This window comes from Heptranchias perlo, chromosome 22, assembly GCF_035084215.1.
Source record: "Heptranchias perlo isolate sHepPer1 chromosome 22, sHepPer1.hap1, whole genome shotgun sequence".
Classification (NCBI taxonomy): Eukaryota; Metazoa; Chordata; class Chondrichthyes; order Hexanchiformes; family Hexanchidae; genus Heptranchias; species Heptranchias perlo.
In genome coordinates, this window is record NC_090346.1 from 44,015,854 (window position 1) to 44,029,669 (window position 13,816).

General features: G+C 42.3%; 1 protein-coding gene across 1 annotated transcript in view; it reads left to right on the forward strand.

The window, feature by feature from the left end:
• Positions 1-13,816, forward strand: part of cacna1ha (calcium channel, voltage-dependent, T type, alpha 1H subunit a) — a 231,528-nt gene that overhangs the window by 205,896 nt on the left and 11,816 nt on the right. The window contains exons 28-30 of the mRNA XM_068003426.1: positions 10,267-10,345; positions 10,674-10,795; positions 13,293-13,622. Coding sequence (XP_067859527.1) covers positions 10,267-10,345; positions 10,674-10,795; positions 13,293-13,622 — 531 coding nt within the window. The remainder of the gene's footprint in view (positions 1-10,266; positions 10,346-10,673; positions 10,796-13,292; positions 13,623-13,816) is intronic.

The following is a 13,816-nucleotide window of genomic DNA, read 5'->3' on the forward strand; positions in this document are numbered from 1 at the left end:
AACTTGAACAGAGACTTGAGTGTAAACCAATCTAGTTGGTTTTATTAGAAGGCTGTCTGATTGAATGATGTAATAAAATGTTCTGCTCAACTAAATTAACATCTGGCACAAATAACAAATGTAAACAATTTTACAACACCAAGTTATAGTCCAACAATTTTATTTGAAAATCACAAGCTTTCGGAGGCTTCCTCCTTCCTCAGGTGAATGTGAGGAAGGATTCACCTGAGGAAGGAGGAAGCCTCCGAAAGCTTGTGATTTTCAAATAAAATTGTTGGACTATAACTTGGTGTTGTAAAATTGTTTACAATTGTCAACCCCAGTCCATCACGGCATCTCCACATCACAAATAACAAAGCCACTGAATTATCTGACTTTTCCCCATGTGTTGCAAAGTAATCTATGAGATCAGTTGAGTGACTGAAGATATCAGTGTAATGGAAGTGATTGATACACACTGGAGTTTCTCATGTATTGACTTCCATAAACACTACAACATATACTCTGCTGAAAAATACTTCACTTAGAATATAATGATACAGTCAAATAAGCTTCAATATGGATTTTTGAAGTGCTTCTCATGTTGAAGGAGAGCACAGAGCAGGGTACAGAAAAGGCTAGAGGGGGAAGACAGAAACTTTGGTCGAAATGTTAGGTTCTGGAAGCAGAGAAAAGTAGCAAGGCAAAGTGATTTAGGGAGAGCGTTCCAAAGAGTCACTTCCTCAAAGAAACCAATGAGGTTGGGCAGGCAGAATGTTCCCCTTCTGATGCTGACTGGTGTTAACTATGATGTGGAGATGCCGGTGATGGGCTGGGGTTGACAATTGTAAACAATTTTACAACACCAAGTTATAGTCCAACGATTTTATTTGAAATTTACAAGCTTTCGGAGGCTTCCTCCTTCCTCAGGTAAATGTCAGGAACTCCTCGAAGCCTACGAATTTATAAATCACAGAACAATACATGGTGATTACAGATAGTCTTTGCAACTGCCCATTGCCAAGGCAATCACAGTGTTCAGACAGAGAGGTGTTACCTACAGAGTCCCCAAATATACAGTCAACAAAAAAAAACAAACAGAAAAAAAAAGAGGCAGAAACATCCGGAAGGCAGAGAAAGCCAGCAAATGACCCGTTATATTAACTAGGTTATTAACTGGTGTTAACTAGGTTATTGTTGTGTACCTGATCCTCAAGTTTATTCCTGATAATCGATTCCATTAATTTACATAGAATGAAAATAACACTAATGAGTCTGTAGTTGTCTGTCACACATTTTAAAAATATGGGCATCACATTCACCCGTTTCCAATCTTCTGGCACCGCCCCACTGTCTACTAACTTGTTGATAATGACTATCAGTGCTTCGCAAATCTCCTCTCCTTCAACATTCTGGGATAAATATCATCTAACCCTGGGGATTTATTTGCTTTAAACTCTTTCAGCTTGTCTAGGACTTTAATCTTATTTATATTGAGATCTTGAATTATATCTTGGTACTCTTTTTTTGGGAGGGAAGGGGGAGGGGGGAGAGCATGTTGTTGATGTCTTCCTTTGTCACTGTTTTCAACAAAAGCATCTTTATGTATGAATATTGAACCCATTTACGCCTGTAAGTTTTTGTAAAGAATACATTAGATAACAAAGAAATCATAATGTGGAAAAATCTTTTAGCCCATCTAGGCCACTCTGTGGCTTGATCCCATTTTTCAGGACCTGCCAGACCATTTTAATCTCCCTTCTACTTTGGCATTAACCTTGTTAAATTTCTCAGGCCCAAGCGAGGTCTGAATTCATGATCCTTGGTTTAAAGGCCAGTGTTCTACCCCCCAAGGTATGCAGCCTTGTATTTTGTAAGAATATGGAAGAGTTTTACAAATTTGTCACGAATAGAGTTCAAACTCATACCAGCACAGCGAGTGGTGTGGGATTTGAACAGAAGTCATTATTCTGATAAACTATGCTACTTTGTTTCTTTTACTCACCTTCTTCCTGAAGTAGGTTTTAGTTTCTGCTTCCTTGTAACAATGAACGATTAACAAGAATTTCTTTAGTACTAATTTCTGAAGGCCACACTTTACCATTCATGTTTCACTGATTCGATTTCTCAATTGCTGTAGTAGTTGTCTCATTCTTAATTTCCTTTTTGTTTGCGTAATTTTGACAAGAAGCGATTGTGATTTAACGTACAGCTTGAAGCCTCGCTGAGGCAAGTAAAGGCATTTCACTATAGGTGAATCACTGGTGATCCAGGATTAGGAAATATCCATATTAATGGCGTATTTGCAAAAATATTGCTCTATTACATAAACAACAAATTGGAATGACATTTCTGTCACATGAACTAACCATTTTTCTATGCTGTCATCTTGTATAAAATAGTAATTTAGACCTTAAAATTCTCTTGCTGCAAAAAAAAATCTGTTCTTGAAAGAAGAAAAAGAAAGAACTTGCCTATATAGCGCCTTAAATTGAATTTAATGGCTGCGGGCCAGATTTCCCAGGGCTCGGGAAACCCAGCAGCTGAAGGGAGGCGGGAGCGTACCAGATCCAGCGGGTAAGTGCTTTTTAGAGCACTACCTGTGGTCCAGGAGGAGCAAGAGTGCTTCCCCCCGGCCTCTCAAGCAAATCTTTTGCCGCGATCTACCTCCCTCCTTGCGATCGGCCGACCCCCCCCCCCCCCCGGGCAATCTTCAGACCCCCCCCCCCCCGGGCAATCTTCAGACCCCCCCCCCCGGGCAATCTTCAGACCCCCCCCCCCCCCGGGCAATCTTCAGACCCCCCCCCCCAAAGTGATCGGCCAACCACCCCGCCCCAACCGCCCCAACCTCATGATCTCTCCCTCCTTCCTCTGAGCATCCCCACCATGCCTCGACCTTCTCCGATTGCCGGGATCGGTCCCCAATGGTCCCCGGCTGCAGCTTTCTACTGCTGGATTTCCCACCGGACAGCTGGCCAGCCTCCCAATCCGGCCGGCTGCTGGGTCGGAAACAGAGTTTAAAAAAATGAGGTCCTGCAGTTAAATTCTGCTGGAGCTAGGCGTTCCCGGTGTTTCCAGGTTTCCCGGCTACAAACAAGCTCCCTCCCCGCCTCCCAGTATTTATTGGGGCCTTTGTATTGGAGTACTTTATTACTGTTATATTAAATTCACCTTAGTGCTACAGTGCATGAGCTGAAAGCAAATAAGCCATTCAGACCCGAGACTGGTGTTTCAGCGTACCTGTCAGCAGTCTAAGGGTTAATCAATAGGCTTAAGCTTTTAGAAAAAAAAAGTCACTAAGAAATCACTACAACAATCCCTTCATCATCGAAAGCAGAGTAGCTCAACCTCTCTAATGTTATACAGTTAAGCTTTTCATTCCTGGAACTAGTCGTAGTAACAACAACCTCCATTTGTCTGGAGTGCCCTCTGTAATAAACAACTCTCATTCTTTGATTAAATTGCTCAGCCTATGGCCTCCCCAGTTAATCAGCATGGGACCAGTTTATTGTATTGCACACTTCTGACAAAGGATATTTAGTGCTTAATTATCATTGTCATTCCGTCCACCAAGCCATGAACAAATCCCAGAATCGATACCCTAACAACAGCTCGTAGGTGTTTTGCTGACCTAATGCGATGTCTTCACAAATACCATAGAAACATAGAAAATAGGAGCAAGAGTAGGCCATTTGGCCCTTCGAGCCTGCTCCGCCATTCAATATGATCATGGCTGATCTTCTATCTCAATATCATATTCCCGCTCTCTTCCCATAATCCTTGATGTCTTCTGTGTCTAGAAATATATCTGTCTCCTTCTTAAATAAATTCAGTGACTTGGCTTCCGCAGCCTTCTGTGGTAGAGAATTCCACAGGTTCACCACCCTCTGAGTGAAGAAATTTCTCCTCATCTCAGTCTTAAATGCCCTACCCCATATCCTGAGACTGTGACCTCTCGTTCTGGACCCCCCCAGCCAGCGGAAACACCCTCCCTGCATCCAGTCTGTCTAGCCCTGTCAGAATTTTATACGTTTCAGTGAGATTCCCTCTCATTCTTCTAAACTCGAGTGAATACAGACCGAGTCGACCCAGCTCTCCTCATATGACAGTCCTGCCATCCCCGGGATCAGTCTGGTGAACCTTCGCTGCACTTCCTCTATGGCAAGTGTATCCTTTCTTAGGTAAGGAGACTAAAACTGCACACAATACTCCAGGTATGGTCTCACCAAGACCCTGTATAACTGCAGTAAGACATCCTTGCTCCTGTACTCAAATCCTCTTGCAATGAAGGCCATCATACCATTTGCCTTCCTAACTGCTTGCTGCACCTGCATGTTTGCTTTCAGTGACTAGTGTACAAGGACACCCAGGTCCTTGATGCACTTTGTACATCAACATTTCCCAATCTATCACCATTTAAATAATACTCTGCTTTTCTGTTTTTCCTTCCGAAGTGGATAACTTCACATTTATCCACATTATACTGCATCTGCCATGTATTTGTCCACTCACTCAACTTGTCTAAATCGCCTTGAAGCCTCTTTGCATCCTTCTCACAACTCACAATCCCACCTAGTTTTGTGTCATCAGCAAACTTGGAAATATTACATTTGGTTCCCTCATCCAAATCATTGATATAGATTGTGAATAGCTGAGGCCCAAGCACTGATCCCTGCGGTACCCCACTAGTCACCGCCTGCCACCCCGAAAAAGACCCATTTATTCCTACTCTCTGTTTCCTGTCTGTTAACCAATTTTCAATCCGTGCCAGTATATTACCCCCAATCCAATTGTGGGATTGGGGGTAATATACTGGTGCAATAGTGTGCTTTAATTTTGCACACTAACCTCTTAGTGGGACTTTATCAAAGGCCTTCTGAAAATCCAAATACACCTCATCCACTGGTTCTCCCTTATCTATTCTACCATAACAACCTCAAAAAACTCCAGTAGGTTTATCAAACACGATTTCTCTTTCATAAATCCATGTTGACTTTGTCTAATCCCGTTGATATTTTATAAGTGTCTTGTTATCACATCCTTTATAATAGACTCTAGCATTTTCCCTACTACTGATGTTAGGATAACCAGTCTGTAGTTCCCTGTTTTCTTCCTCCCTCCTTTTTTAAATAGTGGGGTTACATTTGGCATCCTCCAATCTGCAGGAACTGTTCCATAATCTATAGAACTTTGGAAGATGACAGCCAATGCATCCATGGCTATTTCCATGGCTACCTCTTTTAGTTCACTGGGATGCAGATCATCAGGCCCTGCGGATTTATCGGCTTTTAGTCCCATTAATTTCTCTAGCACTATTCTTTTACTAATACTAATTTCCTTTAATTCCTCCTTCTCACTAGACCCATGGTTCCCCAGCATTTCTGGGAAGTTATTTGTGTCCTCTTCCGTGAAGACAGAATCAAAGTATTTGTTTAATTGCTCTGCCATTTCCTTGTTCCCCGTTATAAATTCTCCCATTTCTGACTGTAAGGAACCTACATTTGTCTTCACTAATCTTTTTCTTTTTATATACTTGTATACATAGTATTTTTATATACCATGTCACCCTTGTCCTGTCTCAGGCCCTGTAATGACAGAAACAAGATGCAGCTTCCCCACCAACTTTCCAGATTCATGCTCCCATGATTGATTTATGCCACTAACTAGCTCAGTCCATTTTAAGGCTGAATCGCATCAGTTTTATTTTGACTTCACACACATACTAGTTTTCTTCTGCTTTTTGTAGCCTGCTATTTAGCTTAATAATCTTAAATTTACACTAGGGAAAATTTTGCAAGACGAGGCTCCTGACACAGAACCTCACTCAACAGGAGCATGGATCGGAAAATCAGGCAAAAAGATCAGTGAGCTCAATTTGTGGCACCCCCTTTTTCCAATGATGAAAATTAAAATTAATCACCAGAAATGCAGGTGTGCAATGAATTGGGTGCTCTGACCTCTCTCCCTGATTCTGTGATCAACATTTGTGTTGAGCAAGACGCCATGCCTAGATGGGAACCTCAAAGTTTATTGTCTGCTTTTTAACACTTAAATAAATTTCACTAAGCCTCCCTTTGCCTTCTTGTACAAAGCCTTTTTCTCATTTTTCAAATTTACCCTGGTGGATTTTTATTCCATTAACACTTTGATCCTTGAGTATCATCAGATAGGCCAACTGCACCCCCACTTCCTTATGTTGATGGCATGTTGGCAATGCTGACAAGGGCCCGTTTTTATTGCCCACCCCTAATTGCCCTGAGAAGATGGTGGTGGGCCAGCTCCTTGAACCACTGCAATCCTTGTAGTGATGGTGCTCCTACAATGGTGTTAGTTAGGGAATTTGATCTGCATGACAAAAACTTTTTGGGGGTTATATTGGATAACCCCCAAAACCGGGCGTGGGGATCACAGTGCACAATTAACCCACGCCCGGTCGTTGAGATGCAGGCAGAATATAACATTCGTGCTGCTTGGTGGTTACCTGATTTCTGCGAGCAGCCAGGCCTAGTTGCGCTGTTGAGTGGCTGCTCACCAGCAGGGAGGCCCCAATATCGCGAGTGGCTAGCACCACTTAATGGCAACCTGCACCTCTTAAAGGCAGCCTGTACCTCTTATTTGCGAAATATAAGATACAGGTCCGCACAGAGTCTGAACGGAGATCAGACATTGCACACGTAAAACACAGATGCAGGTCACGTTCCTATGTTTACAAACTGATGAGTTATATTAAAACATTGAATAAAGGTTGCACACTACTAAATCACACATCCTCCAATCTGCATGCTAGACCCCACCAATCTGCCGATCTGAGTTTGTACCAAGCCTGCGCGAGAGAGTGCACCAAGGTTCTCTGATGATGCACTAGAGGCCTTAGTGCAAGAGGTGGACAGAAGGAGGGGCATCCTATATCCGCCGGGGGACAAGAGGCCCTCCAGATATATGCTCCCGAGACAGTAGGGGACGAAGTCAATGCCAGGTGCTTGGCACCATGAAAATGATAGCAGTGCAGGAAGAAATTCAATGCTTTGACACAAATGGTCAAGGTGAATGAGGTCAACTGTAAAGTAGCATCTCCTACCAACTGCACCACTAGCCGCATCCACTGCTCCATGCACTACACCCCCCATCACGCACACACCAATAAACTCTTTCAATCAGTACTCAACTCTTCCAATCGGATGCTTCTTCTCACTCTCACAAGTTACTACTATTGCAAGCCGCACATCCACAACTCACAGGTCACGCACACTGGCAGCTATTTAACCATGACAGGCACATCACCCAAACATCTTGCAGGACACTCACCGACACACATCCTGCTTTCTTGCAGGAGAAGGTGACGAGTAACAGGAGGCAACAAGTGGCAGTGGCTCCGTGGAACGTGAACCTGCTGTCCACTCACAAGACGACAGCATTCCTGTCCCTACCTTGCCACACTGCCAGTGCCCTTGCTGTTGTCTGTCAGGTAGGTAACCCATTCCCTGTAGAATATTGAAACTTTATTATAGGAACATAGAAAGATAGGAACAGGAATAGGCCATTTAGCCCCTTGAGCCTGTTGCACCATTCGTTGAGATCATGGTTGCTCTGTGACCTAACTCCATATACCCGCCTTAGCCTCATATCACTTAATACCTTTGGTTAACAAAAATCTATCAATCTCAGATTTAAAATTAACAGTTGAGCTAGCATTAACTGCCATTTGCAGAAGAGCGTTCCAAACTTCTACCACCTTTTGCGTGTAGAAGCTCTAATTTTTAGGCTGTCCCCCCGTCCTGGTATTCAAGTATAGGAGACCTCCAAAAACAGGAGCAAATGCACCAGCAGCCGGAAGTAATAATCCAGCAACTAATCTGTAACTCCTGCATGACCCCTGCTAAATACGCTGGTGGGTGGCCCTCCATGCTGTTCAGCTGTGCGAGGTTAAGACAGAGCATTGGCTGGAACATTGAGTTCCAAAGTCGCATTTGTCCCTTTAAATCAGCGTTACACACTGATCTACTGCATATTCTCCCTACTTTACATGCTGCCAGTGTTCGTTATCTGCACGTGCACAAACGCCTTTACCAAGATGTCGTCCGGTGTACGTCACGCTGGAAGTGTGCGCATGCATTCCGGACGCTACTTTGGGTCCTTTGGAGGCCGCGTAGCGCCTACAAAACGAGTGCTACGTGGCCCAATTTATAGCCCTTTATCTTTTCGATATTTTTCCATATATTTGTCCCCAAAGATGATGACTAATACATTGTTTATCCTGTCCATCAATGCATAGCTTAGTCTTGCTGTCCCTATCTGATGCCTGCTGCGGTGTTCACTTCCTGAATGGCTGATTCAGACCTGTTACTTTCAAAATGGGTGAAAGTGCAAGTCCAATACCAGTGTCTGCAATGCTGATAAAAATGCAAAGTGGAGTTAATGAAGCAGGATAACCTTTTCCTGGAAAGAGTAAACGGTTTTGATGATGTGCCTGAACTGTGGTGGCCAGTGAGTGGGCTGGGGACAGGGGCAGAAGGCAGCACCACATCTGGTCTTGTGTGGTCTGGTGGTAGTTGGTCTGCTTCCAGGTGTTCTTTTTGTGTTTGACTCCCTTGTGGTAGGACTAAAGGTTGATTCATCATCAGGCCTGCTTTATGGTGAATGCCATACACCATCTTATCTCATTGGGCTGAAAGCAACAAAGCCATATGAGCCCTCAGGCTTACCGACTAACCAGCTCGGTGGGAATATTAACTCTTCCCATCCAGCGGAAACCGAACGCGGGGGACAGTTAAAATGGAGTGGGAGACTTACCCGCTGGCCTCTTGCCAATCCTGCCAACTTCAACTTTAAATTGCAGGCAACAAGGACACCCACCCGAAACCAGCGAGGTCCTTCTTTAAATATGGTGTTTGGGTACTAATGATGTCATCAGAACCCGACTGCCATTTTAATGTTGGCCAGAGTGAAGAGATGCCTACAGCTTTCTCGACAGGTTGAAGTTGGAGGGAGAGGATCAGCAGGAGAAGAGGCCCCTCCAGGAAAATTTCTTTCTCTCCTTCGGGCCCCACAAAGGAATAATAGGCCTGCCTGGCCCAGTTACCACCCCCCCCATTCCCAAACCGCTGACCACCCCAGAAACCCCGTCTCCCCATCCCTGCACTTACCTTGGGCCCAGCCAGTGGCCTCCGAGACACCCAATTTTAATGTCCAAACAGCCAGCATCCTGGCAATTTTGGTCGGGAAGTCAGCCAGCAGCATGTTAATGAGGCCTGGCCATTCAAATCGGCTGGGCCTCCCACTACCAGATGGGCCAGATGCTCACTAGGCAGTTTCCTGCCTGGGAGTTAAAACTCCCCCTGTGCTGTCCGCGGAGCAGGCATGAGGGGCTGAATGGCCTACTCCTGTTCCTATGTTCCTCCAACAAAAATTAAAGATGTAGTGATTGCAACCTTGTGTATATAAAGCAGTTAGTAGATTAATTACACATTTTCTTGCCAGAGTCACTTAATTCCATTAATATTTAGCGTTTATAAGATCCCTGAATCTTAAAGACTTCAAAATCCAAGATTTCCATCTCAACCATACAAAATATTTTCCTGTGATAAGCGATATCAGACTCTCGAGTTCAGTAAGGTATATAATACCTTTTTTTAAGTGTCAGCACTTAAGGACAGTATGATCCTAGTCTGAGTCCCAAGTGACAAATTTATACTTAAAATGTAAATATTTTCTTTGTTTAATGTGCAATATGGAACGCAACTATCTTTTATCATATTTGCTGTTTGTTCTATAGTGAATTTTCAATCTCTTTTGTTAATGGAGAAAAATATTTTGGAGTCTTTTCCCGAGAAAGATTTATATAATCTTGTGCTGTCCATCTAGTGGTGAGAGCTATTAAAAATTAACCTAATTTAAATGCAGCACAAATGATATGGGGACAGCGCAGGAAAATGGGATTAAAGTATATAACTCCATTTGAAGTGCCAGCACTAGGACAGGCCAGAGGGGCCAAATGGCGTTCGTTTGTGCTGTAGTTTCTTTGATTCTGCGATTTTACATCCTATGTCAAGCAGGTGTAATTCCTCTTTAAAAATGTGAGGATGCAGAATCATAGAATCTTACAGCACAGAAGGGGGCCATTCGGCCCATCGTGCCTATGCCGGCTCTTTGAAAGAGCTATCCAATTAGTCCCACTACCCTGTTCTTTCCCCGTAGCCTTCCAAATTTTGAATGACACATGAGTTTCTGTGCGTTGATGCTATGACCTCTCTGCATTCTATAAAAGATCTTTTTGTTCTTGCCTTTCAGGTGGGAAACCTTGGTTTATTGTTCATGCTTTTGTTTTTTATCTATGCGGCTCTTGGAGTTGAGCTCTTCGGAAAGCTGGGTGAGTCTTTAATTGACCAGTCTCTTCAATATAGCCAGTGAAGAACAATAATTAGTATTTCGAATTTTGCGCAGTTTATTTCAAAGTATAAATAGATGAACGTAATTTATTTCAGTTCAACTGTCCCGCAGGTACTATTAAAATAAAACAGGTCTTCATTTCAAATGTAAGATGTAAAAATTAATCGCATTTGTTTTCTTCTTTCTAAAATATTTCTGATCTAAAGATTAGCACAAAACAGTGGATATTCAACTAAAAAAGTGAAATACACGTAATTTAAGGCTGTGTGTAGTCTTCAATAATGGTATTGGATTATTTTGCTTTTCAGTTTGTAATGATGAAAACCCATGTGAAGGCTTGAGTCGACATGCAACATTTGAGAATTTTGGGATGGCATTTCTTACTTTATTCCGAGTTTCTACTGGTGATAACTGGAATGGAATAATGAAGGCATGTAATTAGTTTCACTGAACTGTTAAGTTCAAGCATTAGTAATACACCAGAAACCTATTAATTAGAATGTCCCGATGGGAATTAAATGATCCCATTTATCAGTATTTATACTCAAGTCAGTTTGCTTTGTTCACTAGTAATTATCAATATCTACCTACAATCTTTAGAAATATATTAAAATATAATATTCTGAGATAATGTTTGTGAATTTTAATGCAATGAGTAAGGTATATGGCTGATTGTTGACAATTGGATTTATTTCTGTTTGAGAGGCTATATTTGAGATGGTGTAGCTTATTGGCGCTACACAATGAAGGTGGGTTTGATCTATATTTCCCTTTCAGTGACTTCCTGATCTCAGCTGGGTTGCCTAGGAGAGGCACAGTATAGGGTTGGCATGCATCCCTGCAAAAGGGAGAGGAAAAATCCTGAAGGGCAAGGCAACTGAGACGGTTGTGAGGGACCTTCCTGCATTTGGATACAGAGCAACACTGACAAAAAATGCAGTTGCGAACAGATCGCCAGCAGTCTTGAAGTGGCGTGTGAACCTAAAGGGAGAGAAATATCTTTTTTAACAAAGAACTTACTTTGCTTTTTCACCTTTTGTTAGGGAGTCTCAAGACTCTCTGTTGGGAAGGAATATAATGCTCACCCAGATATAAGTGAGCTTGTTTGATCTGGGTAATAAATTTGAGCCACATTTTAAAGATGCATTAACCTTATTCAATGGACCTTCTTGTCAACTTCACAACATTCTGATCGAATAATCAATGACTTTTCTGACAGGTCTGCTGTAAAATCTAACTACAGGTTGGTTAAGATTGTATTTGTGAAATTGACAGGCATGGTAGTTCAAAAAGGGAATGACACGATAACAGTGGGAATCCTACCAAAGAGCTGGGTAGAAATTCAAAGATACTAATCACATTCCACAGGTTGACTGTGATCTTTGCCAGGTGTTTAACCTACAAAGAAACTACAACAGAGTAAGAGGCTGATATTTGACCATCACACCTCTGAAGTAAAACTAATTCTAGTTTTTGTGTTCCATTTTGCTAAAGTTCATGCGGTGGGTTGCCCTTGCCTTAAAAACTAGGAGATTTTACTCTTGGCCTTCTTGATACCATCACACACTTGTCTCAAGCTACAGGTTTTAGCTGAGCTTTGAATTGGTAAGCTTTAAACTGCACTACCGTGCCTTGTGGTCATTTGAACTAATAATCTTCTTTCAAAATAATGACCCCTGCATGTGCAGTGTGGGCAGAGGATGTGAAATGACCTTCACATGAGATGAGGCTTTTTTTTTTGAAATGTCAAAGGTCTCAGGAAAATGATTATAATTATAATTGAAACAGACACACGAGCCACAGGAAGAGGTGTTTTACAAACGCTCAACTCAGTGCCCTAAGGAGATAAAAGAAAACAGCAATCAGAATTCCGAATGGGGTCACCTAGTAGGAGTAAATGTCTAGTAGGTTATAAAGGGGGAACCCAGTGCAGAACAATAATGACTAAATTATATTGAAATGTAGAATTATAAATTGTTAAGGATGTCCAATATGTGTCGAATTTACTTTGTGGGTTCTGGTGGGATCATAGATTACCGTAATGAAGCGTGATTGGTTTATGGGTGTAACCTGAACCCCAAGATTCATTTCAAACTTTATACTGTCCACAATCTAATTTCTTACAGTAGCATTGAAACAAAATGTAAAATTATTACATTCACTGAACAGATTATCTTGATGTTATCAATGCAGACTAATATGACCTCATGATTCACTGGTTAGGGTAATAAAAGCATTATTTTGCACTTCTAAAGCATAAGTACAAGGGAATTAAGGACCTTATATGTCTTATATTTTTATCATCCATCCTACATAAACTGCAACTCATCCAAAATTCCGCACTCACATCCTATGCCACACTAAGTCCTGCTCCCCATCACTCCTGTCCTCCCTGTCCCTCAACTCACTGAATTCAAAATCCTTGTCCTCTTTTACAAACCTTCCAAGACCTCACTCTTCCCCCACCTCTGGAATCTGCTAAAGGGATATGGGGAAAAGCAGGAACAGGATACTGAGTTAGACAATCAGCCATGATCATTTTGAATGGCGGAGCAGGCCTGAAGGGCCGAATGGCCTACTCTTGCTCCTATTTTCTATGTTTCCTCCAGTCCAATGTGCTAAAATGCACCCTCTGCTCTTCCAACTCTTGCTTCTCTCTGCTCTGCCTTCAAAGCCTTCAGTTATCTTGGCCCCAACCTCTTGCTAAATCCCCCACTTGCTACCATTCTCCCTTGCTTCAAAAGGCTCTTCAAAGCCTACCTCTTTCACCACACCTTCACTCACCTTCCCGAACTCTACCACCACTGCTTGCCATCCATTTTTCACCACTGTGAATACCTTGGAAAATCTTACTATGTTGAAGGTGGTCTATGAATGCAATTTGTTGTTGCTAAAAGGAGATTCTTTGCTCTTCTTTATTTTCACAGGATACATTGCGTGAATGTGGCAGTGAGGATAAGCACTGTCTCACCTACCTCCCCTTCTTCTCTCCTGTGTACTTTGTCACTTTTGTTCTAATTGCTCAATTTGTGCTGGTCAATGTTGTGGTCGCTGTTCTAATGAAACACCTGGAGGACAGCAACAAGGAAGCCAAAGAGGATGCAGAACTTGATGCAGAAATAGAGCTGGAAATGTTACGAGCCCAGAAAGCGTCAACCAGCAGCATTGGGCAAACCCCTATGCTTGACAGCAAAGCTACAGGAGCTGACCAGGAGTCAATAAGACTTGAATCACCAGTACACGTAAAACAATTTACAGTGAGTGTGATTTAGACTAAATATTCTATTCAGAGAGAAAGACCACTAGCAGGCTTGTTGCTCAAATTCTTGCGGTATCGTTGAAATGTATTCAAAAGTACCACTGCAAAAGGGGTACTGTTTTCATATTAATTAGACACGTGGTGTGTAACTACTTCTGTTGTGTCAAAAAAGAAAGACTTGCATTTATATAG